Raw genomic sequence first — 18,501 nt, 5'->3', positions numbered from 1 at the left:
AGCTTGAGCCCAAACCTTGCACCTGAGCAGAAGCCTGAAGGAGAGTGAACAAAGTTCCTTGAATCACTCTCTTTCCTGCATTTTGCCTAGCTACTCATAGAGCATGTCCTGTCATATTTGCATTCCCTCCACCTGTGTCGAACGTCTAGAATAAAAGAGCCCCATATTTGGCTGCCCGTTAAGACACTGTCATAAAAATCTTAAGACGTTACTAATTAATGTATAAAGAAAGCTCATCCTCTTACTCAGTTATGGATTAACTTCTTATACACTAAGACCACTCACGTGAAACAAACTGTCTTTTCGTTTTAAGAGCTTATGCTAGAGACTGATTTCCATTTTCTCTTGGACTGGTAATATAACTATTTTCCAATAAAGACATAGGCTACATCACCTAATTATTGATAATCCTTCAACAATAACTCCAGAGTGGCACTGCACGCACAAAAACCTGCAGGATGCCCGTGCTCCCAGAAGTCTTACTGACATATACTTGAGCACATAGCACCAATATTTCATGTGGCATTAAAGTGCAGCTGGTAACACCTAGGCTAATTCATCAATGAAGATATAAATAAAGTACCTCTGGTAAAAATGTCACAAGCTTAAGTGACACAGACAAATAGGTCTCAACTCATAATTTCATTATAGTTAGCAAAATAAGTCAATCGAAGTTTAATGCTTAGATCGTTCATGCTTCTCAGTCACTACTATGCAAATACATCCTAGTCATTCAGGAGGAGCACCCCTCACTCTTTGGGAATCGCTTTTGGGATTTGTTTTTCCTCCAAACACTTACCAAGATAGGGATTTCGTGGCTAGGATGGCACAGTTTGTCATGTTAATACTGAATCTGTCAGTATCCACCTAGGCTTTGAATTTTTACTGAGAAAAAATATAGCATGCTATAGACTCAGCAGTTCATTCCCTTCTAGTGGGACAGGACTAGACTTCTGACTTACATAGTGACTATTTCTTTAATTCAAATACATTTTCTTATTTTTTAAGACAAAAAACGCACTAAAATACCTCTGCCGTAGCAATGCCTAGCTTTGTAATTTAAGATACTGCTGCAAAAATCTAGCAGTCCTGCAAAAATACAGCAATGCATTCAAATGCATTACCTCAGAAAGGAAAAAGCAAACGGTTATTTCTACTTTTTCTGTATAATCTGTAGCTCTATTTTCCTTCCCTCTCTTGTGGTCCCGCACTGGCATTCCACTGCTTGTTCCACTGGAATATCAAACCTTTCATTCTTCAGTTCTCCTGGAGGACACAGAAAATGCCTACATGCTAACTTTTAGCTTTTTTTATTAAAAAAGACAGCAATGTCAAATTTTATACAAAATTTTTATTTCTCTGAAATTTTCAGTCGGTTGAGTTCCACAAGTGTTACAAAAAAGCAATCATCAAACAGTAAGTGGTCACTTCAACTGCTTCTTTTCCATTCTTAATAATAATAACCCCACTAGTTTTCCTGCTATCCACAGAACTGGTGTTAAAAGAGCTAACTTTCTCAAGTAAAAGATAGCCAGATAAAGTAAGTTTCCTTTTGGAAACAAAGACCAAATGAAAACAAGTAACTATTACATTATCAGCATTCTTCACAGATCACAAATTAGAATGTTGGTTTTTTTTCTGCAAGCATAAGCCAGTGCAAATTCCTGGGGCAATATGGTTTAAGTTGGACAGTGCTGTGAAATATACAGTGGAAGCACTACATAAAATTTGCTTTTCAGATTTTCTAGTTCTCATAACGTCATTGTCCAGTTCCCTCGGTTTACAGGAAAGTGAAAGCAGCTGCTTTAACTTCTGAATCTTTAGTCTTTACTGAAGTCAGAATATGCTTCTTTAAAGGTATGTTTAAACACGTATTCTTATCACACATCTTTCGGAAAGATCTTAAGATTTATGAAATATTGCTGAACACTCATTTTTCTCCATCATCTCATCTGTCCAAAGTCAGAACAGACTATTTACAATTTCAATCACTTGTAAGAGAATGGCAGTTCCTGCACCACTATGATAAAAACATCTGGATTTTATTCCAGAAACATTCTACGGCTCCAGCTGCTAAAGCACTTTTTCTCACTGGAAACTAGTCTGTGAGGATTTAATTTCGTTCACCTGCAAAATTCCATTCATATGACCTTTTCATTGCAACGCACACGCAGCATCCTTCAAACTGAGAGGCACTGGCATTAAAATGAATCACAGAAAGGAGGGAGTACATCACTGTCACATTAGCTGACAATTTGATACCTGTTGAGAACTACTCTCTTCCAAAGGAAAAAAAAAAACAAAATAAAATGCAGACAAAATCAAAGTCGAACATGAAGAGTTCGACTCTTAGAATAAATTAAGAATATGTAAACACATGCCCTGAAGTAGTCTCCTATTCTTTTCGAGAAAAAGCTTCACAGAATTAAGTATGTCATACTTGTACTTACATCGATTTAATACAGAAGGTAAACGCACTACATTGGCCCCACACGTAGATTAAATTTGATGTCAAAAAAAGAAATGTAAAGCATTTGCTTCGCGTTTCACACAGGCAGAACAACGTTTGTGTATATATATATATATATATACACACACATATATATGTGTATATATATTCCATCTCCGGGAGCACTCAAGGTGCACAGAAAGATACGCGCTCCCTGTGCAGTGCTTTTAGAGCGTAAAGACCCTTCAGCTATGTTAAGGGGCGGGAGGAAAAAAAATATATTTTTTTTTTAAAAAAAAAGCAACGAACAAAACCCCAAAACCAGGAGAAGGTGTTTTCCAGTGAACTCGCCATGACTTTGGCCGGCAGCGGGAACGCTGTCCCAGCACCGTGACGGGCGAGCGGCAGCTGCCGCCTCCGCGGGGCCCCACTGCTGCGCCCACGCCACTCACAAAGCCGCTATCGCGACCAAAACTGCTGTCGCGACCAGGGCCGCGATGACGCCCCCTGCCGGCGCCAACACGCTCCGGCGCCACCCCCCCCCCCCCCCCCCGCCGCCTCCCGGCCCTTCCGGCAGCACTGCGTCACTTCCCGTGCGGGCCGCAGCAGGGAGAAGATGGCGGCTCTGGGGGAGCCGGTGCGGCTGGAGCGAGGTGAGTGCGGCCGCGGCCGCGGAACAGGCGCTCCTTCCTGAGGGCTTTCTGCTGCGGGCGAGCTGGGGCGGTGGAGCCGCTGCCCCAGCCCGGCCCTGGGGCATGTTGCCCCGAGCCCTTGGGACGGCCTCCCCCGGCCCGAGGCCTGAGGGAAGCGGCGCCCCGCCGGGCCGCGGCCGCGGGGGAGGCGAGAGGGGCAGCGGGGGCGGTACTGCCCGCCGCGGCCCGCCGCGGGGCACCGAGCGGCTCTTTTCCGCCGGAGGCAGCCGGCGAGCGGCCGTGCGGCAGCAATGTTCAAAAAACATTTGAAAATGTTTTCCTTCGCGTCTGGTTCTGTCGTTGTGTCGGGGGGATTTGCTTCTTGGCCTTTTCGTTATGCAGCCCCCGAAGATTTTTCTGGGGTTTCAGTTTGCGGCTGGCTTTCCATGGATATGCTCGCCCCAGACCTTCTGTAGGTGTGTCTGCTGTGCCTTCGCTAGTGTCAACGCTTCTGCCAGCTCTTTACTCAACCTGCCAGTGCCTGTTTCTCTTTCTCTCCTAGGAAAGCTTCCTCTTGAGCACCGCTGAATTTTTAGCTATAAGTTCAATCTCTTAGGCTGTGTCATAGCCGTAATAATTTACTTGTTTTTATGGATGACAACTGGCACATGCAGGGATCCCTCAGTGCTTGTTCGTGGTTCTGCTCGATTCTGTTACCCTGCTGTGTTTATGTTTTCATTCCCATTTTCCAGTTTATGGTCTTAATTTGTATTAATATTGTGCAACGTGTAACTAGAATTACTACAGAAACAGATGCAATACGAAACTTAATTGAGTATTTTTTCTGTAGTACATTTGTGTCTTTTATCCAAGACTTTTAAGAAACAATGACAAACTTCCTTCAGGATGGTTCTTCAGAACTGTGAAAAGTCCGCAGTAGCTCAGTGAACACATAGATACATGTTTATTAGTGCGTACTTAGGAAAACAGGGATCAGAAAATGGAATTTAAATGGGAAAAGAATACTGAGAATGAGAAACTGTATTTTTGAAAAGGGAAGTAATTAAGTGGAGGGTAGATGATTGAACGAACTGACTTTTCCCACTGCCATTCCCATTGGGACCACCGTCTTTGCTCACAGTGCTAGGATGCTTTTTTTGTGGGTGTATAACACACTGTATGAACCCACTTTATTGTGTTTGGTACTGTCACAGGTTACCTACCACAGAATTAAGTTTTTCTATTTGCCTTACCCTCCTTCCCATTCCACAAGTGAACCATTTGTAATATGTGAGAGAAGGCCTGTAAATAGTGAGTTATGTAAGGACTTTGCTTCCACTCGGCTGCTCATTTATCCTCCCTGCTCCAGAGCTTGTTAATTAGGGCAGCTGCTTTGGCAGTGGATTAGTTGCTTTTGGTAGGTCTGTGGAGTTGAAGCTCAGGCAGCATCCTTCTCCACCTCATTACCCTGCCACTGTGCTCTATCCTTGAAAACAAACAAATCTGCAGAGTTACTTAGGGATCAGTGGAACAAAGGACCTATTTAGTCTTCTGGCATGTTGGTCTTTTTAAGAAAAAGGGAACACAGTGTAATGGACCTACAAAAGCAAGAGCTTTATTTACAGAAATAACCTCTGTTAATTGTGTGGGGTTGACTGCAGGTAACCTAATGATGAATCATCATCAGCTTGAAAGTGAGCATGGCTAATGTTGTTGGCATATAGCATAAGAAAAGAGAGAATAGTGTAGAAAACAAGCTGATTTAAAGTGGTTACCATATGCTTACCATCAGGGCAATTGAAAGTTCTCGCTGTCTGTTCTCTTCTCCAAGATGCATTGCAAACACCACCCCCCAAATTCACTGGAGGGCAGGAATGAAACAACATTTAACATTACAAAGTTATTCTTATGGTTTGGTGGTGATGTGTGATAACTCTGCATATACCTTAGGAATCCAGACTATTTGAACATAAGCAGTGGAGGTGGTTAATCCAGGAGTATATGTGAGGACGCTGTGTTTTTCCTCTTTCTGTGTTTTGTTCACACATATGCTTGGAGTGGTGACATCTTGCTGGCTTTTTTTCCCACATTCTTTTAGTTTAAATGTATCTTTTTTCCCAGGACTTCACTCTAGTATCCTGTCATCAGAAAAAATGATTTGTGAAGAACAAGTGATGGATGTAAAAAGGGTGAAAAGGTTAAAAGAAAATCCATTTTTTAGTTATGTGTGGATTGCATTTTATGATGAGTTCAAGGGATTTTTTTAATCACCTACCTCTGGAGTCATTTCTACATTGATCTTTGTTGAAATCCATCACTGAAACAGTTTTGTAATGTTCATTTCAGTCTCTGGTGCTGAACAGTTGGCTAAACTGTATCGTTAATATTGGGAGGAAGAGAGCTTTCAGCTGGTAGTATCTCGAGCTGATAGTAGTTCAGGGGGAAACAAACTACATCAGCAAAGCAGTCAACAGTCTTTACTTGAAAATGAAAGGAGGTGTGTATCGCCACTTGTTCCCAGCCGAACTAGTTCCTTTCCAGAATGTTACTGGGAGAGACTGAATCTTCGGCTTTTGACTAGTAGTGCCTAATGCAGTTCAGTAGGAGAAAGTTACGCGCATTTCATTTTCAAACTGGTATAATGGAGTCCTGTCAACAGGGTAAAACAAAACAACTGTTGGAGAAAAACTTTTCTGGTAATGAGATCCATTACCTGTATCTGCCTGAGCAAGAGTTGCAGTGTGATAAAAGGAGATCTGTGGAGTGCTGAGGACCTAACTTTCATGCTGTGTTTGTCTGCTTTGGGATTTTATTTTACAGTAGCAGCTTGGTCCTTTAATAAAAACAGTGTTTCAGGCTGAATTGTGTCTTCTACTTTAGTTACACTGAACCGGATTCCTTTTAGATGAATCCCAGTCACTTTTTGACAAGCTGATTCTGCGCTTAATGAAAGACACAGCTGGTTCCCAAACCTAGCCAGTTTTACCTTAAGGTATAAAACACTATGTAGTTAAACATTTTGCCTCTTAGGAGATCCAGGTATGAAATATATCCAGTTTATTGATGAAACGTGGAGGTTAAAAAAGACGTGAAATTGGCAAATGGAATTCTGGAATCTTGATTTCTGCAGCTACTCTTTTGATCAGTAGGTTACTGTCACCCTTTTAAATTTCTTGCAGTGTCCTAATCAGACTGCTAGGTAACAAGTTCATGCACTTTGCAGCTTCACATGGTTCGTGGGCCACAGACTCGAGCACGGCTGCGTACAACTGTGCTCTTCATGTGCCTGAAATAGTCATTTGTCCGCAAACATCTGCAAGTATTTAAATGATAGCTGTATTGTAATTGACATACTCACTAGATTTTTTCATGAATATATGGAGTGTTGCAGGATTGGAAGTGCTGCTGTTTTCATTTGTTGATCGTTCTACTTCTGTAGAACAGAAGCTCTTCAGTGTGACGCTTCATGAAATTAAGATAATTTGTACTGCCGTTGCAGAACACGAGGATGTTGGTGATTTTGTATATTAAAAATTTGAAATATTAATCGTAGAATCATAGAATGATTTGGGTTGGAAGGGACCTTAAAGATCGTCTAGTTCCAAACGCCCTGCCATGGGCAGGAACACCCTCCGCTACACCAGGTTGCTCAAAGCCTCATCCAACCTGGCCTTGAACACTTCCAGGGATGGAGCATCCACAGCTTCTTTGGTCAACCTGTTCCAGTGCCTCACCACCCTCAGATGGAAGAATTTCTTCCTTAGATCTAATCTAAATCTGTCCTCTTTCAGTTGAAATTCATTGCCCCTTGTCCTATCACTACATGCCCTTGTAAAAAGTTCCTCTCCAGGTTTCCTGTAGGCCCCCTTCAGGTACTGGAAGGCTGCAATAAGATCACCCCGGAGCCTTCTCTTCTCCAGGCTGAACAGCCCCAAGTCTCTCAGCCTGTCCTCATAGCAGAGGTGCTCTGACCCTCGGATCATCTTCATGGCCCTCCTCTGGACCTGCTCCAGCAGCTCCATGTCCTTCTTGCGTTGGGGACTCCAGAGCTGAACGCAGAATTCCAGGTGGGGTCTCACGAGAGCAGAGTAGAGGGGCAGAATCACCTCCCTCGACCCGCTGGCCCCGCTTCTTTGGATGCAGCCCAGGATACGGTTGGCTTTCTGGGCAGCCAGCGCATATTGCCGGCTCGTGTTGAGCTTCTCATCCACCAGCACTCCCAAGTCCTTTTCCTCAGGGCTGCTCTCAATCCATTCTCCGCCCAGCCTGTACTTGTGCTTGGGATTGCCCCGACCCATGTGCAGGACCTTGTGCTGGGCCTTGTTGAACTTGATGAGGTTCTCACAGGCCCATCTCTCCAGCCTGTCAAGGTCCCTCTGGATGGCATCCTTTCCCTCCAGTGTGTCCACCACACAACTTGGTGTCATCTGCAAACTTGCTGAAGGTGCACTCGATCCCACTGTCCATGTCACCAACAAAGATGTCAAATAGCACTGGCCCCAGTACTGACCCCTGAGGAACACCACTCATCACTGACCTCCACTTGGACATCGAGCTGTTGACTGCAACTCTTCGAGTGCGACCATCCAGCCAATTCCTTATCCACCAAGTGGTCCATCCATCAAAACCATGTCTCTCTGCTTTAGAGACAAGGATGTCGTGTGGGACAGTATCAAATGCTTTGGACAAGTCCAGGTAGATGATGTCAGCTGCTCTTCCCCTATCCATCAATGCTGTAACCTCATCATAGAAGGTCACCAAATTAGTCAGGCAGGATTTGCCCCTAGTGAAGCCACATTGGCTGTCACCAATCACCTCCTTATTTTCTACGTGCCTTAGCATAGTCGCCAGGAGGATCTGCTCCATGATCTTGCTGGGCACAGAGGTGAGACTGACTGGCCTGTAGTTCCCTGGGTCTTCTTTTTTCCCCTTTTTAAAGATGGGGGCTATGTTTCCCCTTTTCCAATCAGTGGGAACTTCACCAGATTGCCACAACTTCTGAAATAAGATGGATAGTGGCTTAGCAACTTCATCTGCCAGTTCCCTCAGGACCCACGGATGCACCTCATCAGGTCCCATGGACTTGTGCACCTTTAGGTTCTTTAGTTGGTCTCGAACCTGATCTTCTCCTACAGTGGGCGGTTCTTCATTCTCCCAGTCCCTGCCTTTGCCTTCTGTGACTTGGGCTGTGCAGCTGGAGCTCTTGCCAGTGAAGACTGAGGCAAAGAAGTCATTGAGAACCTCAGCCTTCTCCATATCCCGGTAGCCAGGTCCCCTGTTTCCTTCCGGAGAGGGCCTACGTTTTCCCTAGATCTCTTTTTATCACTGACATGTCTGTAGAAGTTTTTCTTGTTGCCCTTGATGTCCCTGGCCAGATGTAACTCTATCAGGGCTTTAGCTTTCCTAACCTGATCTCTGGTTGTTAGTAAACAATCACTTCTAGAATCTCTTTAATTTCCCCAACTGTTTTGTATGTCAAATGAAATACAAAATGTGTGTTAGGAAATTAAAAGCTTTAGAAGCATTTTTTTCATTTTGTGATTGCACAAATAGCAAAATATGCTTGCCTGTGTGAAATGAGTTCTCTGTAGACTTGGGATTAGTAATAGATAAAATTTAGGTTTTGATATTTCTTTACTTTAGATAACTGATGCTTGTAAAGTTCGGAAACACTTGCCAAAAAACACCAAGTTCTCATGGCATGTAGAAACCTTAACTCTCATCTGAAATAACTTGTGGTTTTTGACTGTGGTGATGATACTTGGATGTTTCTCTGTGAAGGATTTGTTTCAAGTCCCTGGCTGATCAGTCTGTGAGGTTAACTTGTACCTCATTTAATTCACTACACCACACCACCTGGTCTCAGTGTGGTAGTCAGTAAGATGTGCCTGACTGAACATCACCGTGGGTTGTCTCTTGCCAGCGCACTTCACCTTCATTTCGGAACATGCACCTCGCTCTCGTTTTATCCTGTTAAACGAATTCTCTCTTCTTACACTTGGCCTTTAGGAGAAGCTCGTGGCTATTGCACGTCTTCGGTACTGACACGATGCCGTTGAGTAAGGTGTACATTCACATGAAAAATGATTGCCTAAGGATTAATTACAGAAAAAAGTAATGTGTTTGGGATATAGCAGTGTCCCAGACATCATCTTTTTCTAAAATATCCTGTACCTTATTTATATCGCGGATTAATCACTGCTTCTTTGCCTTTGTGGTAATGAAGCTAATCCTTTCTATCTGCTTTTCCGAGAGACTGTTCTACTTCTGTTGAAGAACTCGCGTGATTTGGAATTGTCACTAATGTAACACTTTGGAAATACAAGTGACGGATATTAATGTATTCTATTCTTGTAGAGCTGCCGGGGGCATGTCACGTAGCCTTTGATGTCATGTTTGATGCCTGTCTTGAGTTGTACTGGTTTGGAATCAAATCCTTCACAGGGAGTTCAGTTTCACAAAGCAGCATCTGCATTTATGAGAATATGGACAATGTGAATTCTTGGGAACAAATTTCTAGGAACTGGTTTGACGTTGAAGATTCTAGACTACAGAGATACTATTTCTGAACTGAGAATATCAGAAGGAATTTGTTTGGTTTTCCAAGCACTTTGGAAAAAAAAAACACCCCCCCACACACTAGGCCAGATAGTTCTCAGCCCTGTTGTAGTAAAAGCATTGAGTGTACTCTTGTTGAACTAATGTTTTTGAATATAAAAGGAATGTTAGCACATTTGACAATATTCTAACCGTTTTTAACAAAATGTTATCTGTGCAGTAGATAAATTATGAAGTTACGCATATATTGATAGTGTATGTATCAATGAAGTATTTCAGTCTGATTTAAACTTCATGGAAAAATCAGATTGTCTTTAATACATACATATGGCAGTGATACTTCCAGATATGTTACAGGGTTGAATTGCTATGGTTGACTTAAAAATAGCGAGAAAATACATTGTTCTATTGTAACGTTTTTCTAGATACATAGTTTTATGGGAGAAATGAAACTAATACTTAGTTTTAAGGTGTATACAGGTGCACACAGACTGCTTCATTAATTTAATTTAAAACAAAAGAAACCCTCCCCAAAAAACGCCTTGAATTTCCTCAGTCATTCCTCATTACTGGTGCTTTATTTTTCTCTAGACATCTGCAGAGCAATTGAGTTGCTGGAAAAATTACAGAGAAGTGGAGAAGTGCCACCACAAAAGCTACAGGCTTTGCAAAGGGTCCTTCAAAGTGAATTCTGCAATGCTGTAAGAGAGGTAAGTTCACTTGATGTAAACGGTTACCTTGAGTTAAAAACCAGTATGCTTTACTCTCCTTTTTGCGTTCAGTGCAAAAATCTGATCTTGTTCTTTCTAAAAGCTGAGTTTGACTTACAGAGCTTAGTAGAACAAGACTTATTTTTAAGAGTTCCAAAGAAAATAATTTGAGATAGCATAGGTGTATTAAATAGTGGCTCAGGAGCAAATCACTTTTTTGAGGTTATTTTGAGAGTCTGTCTTTACTGGCAGCTAGCAGGCTGTTATCCTCTTGGAATGCAAGAATGGACAAAGTACCAATTGCCTCTGTTTCTTTTAAGCTAAATCCATATCACCTTGAGCATGACCTTGAGATGGAAGCTTGTACAACCTCATCTTCGTTCCAGATGCTCTTTTGGAGATTTTGGGGTGATTGAAAATGCCCTGCTATTGCTGTTGGTGCTACCACTGACGGTAACACCTGGAATGCTTTGCAAGATCTGTTTGTAGACCACAGGTGTCATCTTAATGTTTTCATCCTATTGAGGACAGTGTGTTTATTGCTTAGCAAGTCCAAATGATTGGCAGGTAGATGTGAGGACGTGGGTTAGCTCTCAGTGCGAGCATCTCCATAGCATTAGTATTCTTAGTGCCTCTGTGTTTTCAATACCGTTTTTTCTTAAGATACTCAGTCGGTTGCATCAATTGAAGGAAAATAGGAGGGTTTAGGGGGAGGGCTGAGTTGTTGGGAGGGCTTTGAAGAGCTGTCCTTAAGTGATGTTGCATGCATCCTTATTGAAGAGTTGCAGCTTGAATCAAACAAGAGAAGGTAGTCGTCTGTGTCTCCAGTCAAGTGTGTTAGACTAGCTATTAAGCATTTTTGAATTCATGGTGAGGTCTTGAATGTTGTGGAAGGAGGGAAGATTTGGGTTAAGACCTAGATATGAATGGATTAACTGAGCAATAAAGATGCTGAGTTGTTTCTTCATAGTATGGTAGATTGTCACTTGACAACCTTGTAGTGAATCGGGGAGTAACTTCTCATTGGAAGTGTATACTTTCTAATGTATGCATTTTTGAGTTCTACCTGATATTTTGATGTCTTATCTAAGCAGAAAAATACCTGTTTTCTCCAGACTTAAACTGTTTTGTCTCTAAAGGTGTATGAACACGTGTACGAAACTGTGGATATCAGCAGTAGCCCAGAAGTTAGAGCTAATGCAACAGCAAAGGTAAAAGCCAAATTATAACTTGTGTAAAATACAGTAGTTTGCTACTTTAGAAGCAGAAGAAGATTATTTAAAATTCAGGAGGATATTATCTAGATGCCTGATAAAATGGATAAGCTTCACAGGTTATTAAAAGATATAACAAAAGACTTAATATTTTTAAATTTCTTCCGTTTTAATTTTATTCTTGGAGTTCTGAATTTTTCATGCTAGTGTTGGTATCTAGGGACTTAATCTCATTTGTCTTAATATTTAAGTACTTTGAGATAAAAATACATTTTCAGCCTGCTCGCTGTGTCTAGCTAAGGAGTCTGTATTTAATTTCTTATAAATGGGAAAATCTTGTTTCTTACAGGCCACTGTAGCTGCATTTGCTGCTAGCGAAGGTCATTCCCATCCCAGGGTGGTTGAACTACCCAAAACCGAAGAAGGTCTTGGATTCAACATTATGGGAGGCAAAGAACAAAATTCTCCAATCTATATCTCTCGAATTATCCCTGGCGGTATAGCTGACAGACATGGAGGCCTGAAACGTGGAGATCAGCTGCTTTCTGTAAACGGAGTGGTAGGAATTGGTTTTCACTTTACGTAGCAGTAACTCCTTGTTTCCACGTGGGGGCGTACAGAGAACATACATGGCACGAGCTCGGTGTCGTCTTTTAATCTCGGCAAAATAGCTTCTTTTTGTCCTTGCAAGAACAACTTGGTCAGGTTTCTGTAGAGTTGTGTGCATTGAGAGTTCTAGGATTATACTTTGGTTATCTATCTCAACTGGAAAACTGTGCTATTTATGTCAGTATTTCAGATTCCGAGGAGCTCTGTAAATCTAGCCAAAGTGTTGTTTTCTGAAATAGTAACTGCCGTTATGGCTTCCTCTTTCATCCAAGTTTCATGATGCAGGTTTTAATTAATGTAGTTTTCTGCACCTTCTAAGGTAAGTAGTAAGTTACGCTATGTTGCTTTAGACTGACCAGATTCTCATTATCCCGATAAAAACACTACTGCATAATGAAAGGTGTAATAAGATGGAACTACAAGGTGGTATTATCGTCAGTTGTGTGATTATTTTTTTTTTTCTTCACTTAAGTGTACTGAGCTTGAAAAACAGAGGCTTTCTAGCATATTTTAAGGAGTATATGTCTGAAGTGCTGTTGTGGATACTTATTTTTGTAAATGTCCTCTTCTGAAGAGTTACAAGACAAAAGCCAAACACAGGGTGACTGGAAAGAGGTGGCTGTGGACAGGCTTTGAGTTAAGGCAGCTGCTAGTCAAATGCATGTGAATATCCCTCAAACTCTTGCTTTTATTTACAAAGAAGCTGTATGCTAGCTTAAAATTAATGTTTTCGTCATTACATCTGCAAACTCTATTTTATTTTAAGACTGAGGGTTGAACTAAGTCCTGTGCTCTTTAACCCCAGTGAGGTTTTTTGACACAGGAAAGGAATAGAGACTTACTGGGTGTCTGTAGTATGGGAAGTCCCTGCTAGCACAGATCTCTGACATACTTGGCTCCTGACTATTACCTGGGAGTCCAGCTGTCCTTTTCAGGAGATACCAGAGAAATTGTGGCCGTAGTAATGCAACTGACCTTGGCCTGGCCTTCCTGTTATTTTGAAGCATTGAGGGACAGGTGTAGAACTCTTCAGATGAGGCCTTCCTCACTCGCAGACCCTCTTAAAGAAAACAAAACCACTGCTCCACCCAAAACCGATTATCAGTCAGTTGGTACAGCTAACAATGACTGCCTGTGTGTGCGTGCACATGTGTAAGTATATATAATCGTTGTAAGAATACAGCAAGTGAGTGCATAAAATGCTGTTGAGAATACTAATGTGGTCTCAGAAGAACAATCTTCCTCTTCTGTTTCCAGATGGAATCCTGTCACTTTAATACATATGATAGGCATTGTCTTCTTATTGTAATTTCTAATTTAATACTTAAAAAAAATTGACACTGCCCAGACTGCAGTGAATGTGCCTTAAAACATGGGTTTTTTTTTTAACTGAGAGATTTTCAGTGTACTTCAGAATATTGGGTGTTTTACTATACTTAAACATAGAGCTTTACAAAACTTTTATTACCAGTTTTAAACAGAACAGCTTACACATCCACTTGAATAACACAAATGAAAACATTCAAATATATGTGTTGTCTAAGTCTGACAGAAGAGAAATAACTTGGGTTTTTTTAACTGTTGTCTTTCTTTCTGTAAGTAACTTTATAGTAACGGGGAAACCCTCCAATCAACAGGTACATCACCTGCCTTCTAGCTTCTAATAGCACCAGTGGGAGGTAGGCTTGGGGTAGTCCTATCATTGTGTTTAATAAGTTTGGGAGAAATAAGTTTTGCTGATAAAATATATGCTGTCCAGGAATGTATATGTGGATGTAGTTGTTGAGAGTTGTTGCTTAAAGTTTGTAATTAGATTAATCTAATGTAGCCCTAATAAAATTCTGAGAGTTGTTTTAGGAAAGTATTTTTATTCGGTTCTTACTGAGTTGGGTTTGGCTGTTCTTAATCAGTTTAGAGGAAATTAACTTGAAAATCTTGCATTTACTGAGAGACATGTGGAGCACTAAGATTAGCAACACGCTGCACGTTAACTGCTCTATTGCAGGTGCCCAGTATGCACTGTTTTGCCTTGTCCTAGCACCGGCTATCAAGAAGGCAGCTATCTTGCAGTCATCTGTGTCAACTTATTAGGCAAATTAAGGATGACTACTGAATTTAAAATGCATGCTGAAAGAAGATAAACAATTTTGAATTAAGTGTCCTCCTGAAATTGTTGATTTTTAAGCGTGATTTCATAATTGCCTAATGTAAATAGAGAATTATTGTATGTAAATAGAGGATTTAATTGTTCAGCATAAACCTAACCAAAAGTTTTGTTACTCTTTTGTTAATACTGATTAGTATATTTATCATCACCTCTTATTGATTTGCTGAAGAATAAATCCTAAACTTGGGTGACATTGTCCTTGTGCAGTCTTCAAACTAGAATACTTCAATACTTGATTGTGTAGAAGTTGTATGAAAAAAAAGAAAAAATAATCTGTTTTCAGTGTGTGTCTTTACTAATGCTGTTCTTAATGGTTTATGCTTTGCAGAGTGTCGAAGGTGAACACCATGAAAAAGCAGTAGAACTGCTGAAGGCAGCTCAAGGAAAGGTTAAATTAGTTGTGCGATACACACCAAAAGTCCTGGAAGAAATGGAGTCAAGATTTGAAAAAATGAGATCGGCAAAACGCAGGCAGCAAAATTAACATTGTATGCAATAACTTAAAATATATTCTATTTACATTTTATAGTTTGCTTTGTGACTCAGTTGGTCCAATGCCTAGGCTACAAAAGACCCTGTCCTTTTCATAGAATCACAGAATGAATAAGGTTGGAGGGACTCCTGGAGATCATCTAGTACAACCCCCCTGCTCAGAGGAGGGTTAGCTAAAGCAGGTTGCTCAGGACTGTGACAAGCTGGATCTTTAAGATAATCTCCAAGGATGGAGACTCCAGAAGATCTCTGGGCAACCTGTTCTAGCATTTTGATCTCCCTCACACTACATACGTCATTCTTATGTTTAAATGGAGCTTCCTGTATTTCTGTTTGTGCCCATTGCCTCTTGTCCAGTCACTGGATGCTACTGCAAAGAGTCTGGCTCTCTTTTTTTACTCCTGCCTATCAGGTGTTTATACACATTGGTAAGATCACCTTTGAGCCCTCCCTTCTTCAGGCTAGACAATCCCAGTTCTTTCAGCTTCTCCTTGTCTGTCAGAGGCTCCAATCGCTGAAACACCTTTGTGGCCCTTCTCTGGACTTGCTTTTGTATGTCCATGTCTGTATTGAACTGGGGACTCCAGAACTGGACTCTTCACTTGAGTTGTGTCTCTCCAGGGCTGACCAGAGGGGAAGAATCACCTCCCTCAACTTACTGGCAATGTTCTTCCTAATGCAGACCAAGAGTCTGCGGGGCTGCTTTGCAACAGGGTCGCTCACAGTCAGCTTGGCATCGTTCTCTGCAAGGTGCTTTGCAGCTGGTCAGCCCTCCAGCCTGTACTGGTGCATGGGGTTGTTCCTCCCTGGGAGTAGGACTTTGCACTTTCCTTTGCTGAACTTCATGAGATTCTTGTTTGGCTGTTTCTCCAGCCTGCCCAGATCTCTTTAAATGGCTTGCTGAGAGTGTGCTCTGTCCCCTGGTGGTAATGAAAATGTTAAACAGTACGGACCCTGGTACAGACCCCTGGGGGAGGTGCATCGGTAGTGACTGGCATCCAGCAGGACTTTGTGCCGCTGATCACAGCAGCCCTCGGCAATTCAGCCATTTTTAGAATGTTTTCAGTCTCCATGTGTTTCATAGTTTCAGAGGAATGTGTAGTTTTAAAATGGCCTAAGATACCCTGATGTTGATATTTCTTTTTTTTTTTTAAATAAGTCTCTTTCGTGTCAGACCTTTAAGCATGAAAGTGAATTTACAGATTTTTCAAAAGCATTTAATAAGACATACCTAGACAATTGGCATTCCTTTTTTCCTGTTTTCTTTTGGCATTAACATAGAGTCTGCAGGGTTTTTTTTCTGAATGATTTTGGAAAAAAAGATTCTTATGTAGCAGTATTTTGGCACTTTCTTAAGAATATGTTGTGTATCAACTACAAAACCTAATCACGATCTACTGTGTAGCAGATAATGATACCAGATTTTGTAATGTTTTGGTGAGTACATTATTTTTACACTCTGCTAAATTGTAATTCGTTACTCTGGAAATTGTATTACCTCGCCTGTAAATAATTTACAGCTGCTGTTCTCATATGATGATTTTATAATAGCTCACATTTGCAAATTTGCAACAATCATTCCTGTAACTTATATTATTTTGTACTAATTTTAAAGCAGTTAGGGGAAAAATGTAATTGTGTATGCAGTTCTGGATTGACTCTCTAGATGTATTTTTATATTCAGAAACAGAATATATATTAATGCAGTGCAAAAGAATTCCAGATGTTTCCCTGACTTCCTGCTGTTTAAAAGAAATATTCATCTTAATTGTCATACCTCTCTTGTGTTTTTAGCATGTTCTATCGTAGTCTTATCCGCAGACTGACTGTATTGGTCTTGGAATAGTTAGTACCTAAATTATTAATTATTACATTTATAAAAGTAAGTGTTCTGAGGCTTATATGCCAGGTTACCCTAACATGTGAACTAGTCTGGGGTTTTAGTACTGACTGCTTCTGACTTGGAGGGTTCTTGTTTGTACTACAGAAGTACTACATCACCATTGCTATTGAACTTTTATGTGGTAATAAGGGAATACCTAACTATAAATGATTAATATCTTATCTGAAGCGTGGCTGATGGTGGCACAGTTTTTGTGTGCCCTTTTGAAGGAGCTTTTTCTGGACAGAGGTCTGCTTCTTGGAATCTCCCAGGACTGAGGCTGTACTTGTGTAGTTTAGGTTTTGGGTTATTAGGGGGGTTTTTTGTTTGTTTTAAAAAACTTCACCTTTTGATATATATCTAGAATTAACTTGATTGTCTGTTGGTTGTCTGTTCACTTGTATGGCAGCTATGAGTGCATCCTAATTGACTGTTAGTAGTTTGATTCTCAGAGGCTTAAACTGAAAAGTGCAGTTCTTACTGTGTGGCTAATCCCTAGTCTTTTCACATGGAGCGCTGTGATCCATTCTAAAATAATTTGGTTGGTGAAAGAAAGGAAAGGGTTAGCGATCTAAAAATGACAGCATGAAGTTTGTGCTTTGTCAGTTGATTGGAAAAGAAAAAAATGTGTTTGCTACAGGCAAGTGGGAAATGTGGTTGCTTTCTGCATGTTTGTAAGCATGGTAAGCCTGCAAAGAGAAATTTGGATTTTAAAGATGCTGATAATTTGAAAATGCAGTATAAATATTTATCGGTTAGATGGCATTGAGCACTGAATTGCGTGGTTGGTACCTGTCACAGGCCTCTTTCAAAAGGCCTCATGTTACTGATACAACCATGTTGCTGAATTGTATATTTTTATGGAACAACTAATGTTTAAAGTATTGAGACCAAAATCACTAGTTAAACCAATTGTGGATGTGTTTAATTTAATTGTAAAATAGTAGAGCTTTGGTTTAGAGCTATATATAAATATATATATATTAAAGAAAGGTATGGATACATGATAGCAATGTGCATTTTAAAACCTGTATCCCTAGTGATACTGAACAAAGAGGTGTGTTTTGTTACTCTACGGAAATATTTACTCTAGTGCAGCTAGAGCTGCTAAATGCAGTAGCGTTTTCTTTCTGAACTCTAGCATTTGGATACGATTTGTCAACTACTACAGAATGTGGGGAGGTGTATCTGGGCATGTAAATTGTACGTGTAGAATTTAATAAAAAGTTTTTAAATTGCAACAACAAAAAAATCCAATAAACAGGCAACTTATTAACAGTCATCTTTAATACTATGAAAACCCTATAATATTAAGGAAAGGATGGATTAAAATGTGCCAAGGAACTTGGTCTCTGTTACTACTGAGCAGTGCCTGTACTGTGTTAATATGCAGTCCCTACACACTTGGCATACTTGGATATGCAAACAGATTAAGAAGAGGTATCATTTCTGCAGATAACTTCTGCATCTGTTGCTGCTGTGAGGGATCTTTGGGTTTTATCAACAGAAAAATAAAAGTCAAATTTCACATGCATTGTGTTTGTGTGTTTTTTCTTCTGACTTCCCATTCTGTGTACTGTTTTCAGATTGCTGTAACTGGATGTTTATAATCTCTAGGGCATAACATAAACACTTTGCATGTGTGTGGGTGTCTGAAGAGAAAAACTTTAAATCTGTTGCTAGTTTGTTCTGCTGATTGCTTATGGATCTTCCCTTTTCAACCTCAATGTTTTGTGATTTGTTGGGGAAGAAAATTAGAATGCTATAAAGTATCTGTAGTACCTTGGA

At 40.7% G+C, this 18,501-nt stretch overlaps 1 protein-coding gene across 1 annotated transcript; it reads left to right on the top strand.

Annotated features, from left to right (window-relative positions):
• The first annotated feature begins 3,035 nt into the window (after positions 1-3,035).
• On the top strand, positions 3,036-15,353 carry LIN7C (lin-7 cell polarity scaffold C). Its single transcript, XM_086613470.1, has 5 exons — positions 3,036-3,102; positions 10,231-10,349; positions 11,489-11,560; positions 11,913-12,122; positions 14,668-15,353. Exons 1-5 carry the CDS (start codon positions 3,066-3,068, stop codon positions 14,821-14,823), a joined length of 594 nt encoding a protein of 197 aa, XP_086469596.1. The 5' UTR covers positions 3,036-3,065; the 3' UTR covers positions 14,824-15,353.
• The last annotated feature ends 3,148 nt before the right edge of the window (positions 15,354-18,501 follow it).

Source organism: Tauraco erythrolophus, chromosome 6, assembly GCF_009769465.1.
Source record: "Tauraco erythrolophus isolate bTauEry1 chromosome 6, bTauEry1.pri, whole genome shotgun sequence".
In the NCBI taxonomy this organism is placed as follows: Eukaryota; Metazoa; Chordata; class Aves; order Musophagiformes; family Musophagidae; genus Tauraco; species Tauraco erythrolophus.
The sequence above is the reverse complement of the archived record's forward strand: the minus strand, read 5'-3'. Positions and strand labels throughout refer to the sequence as shown.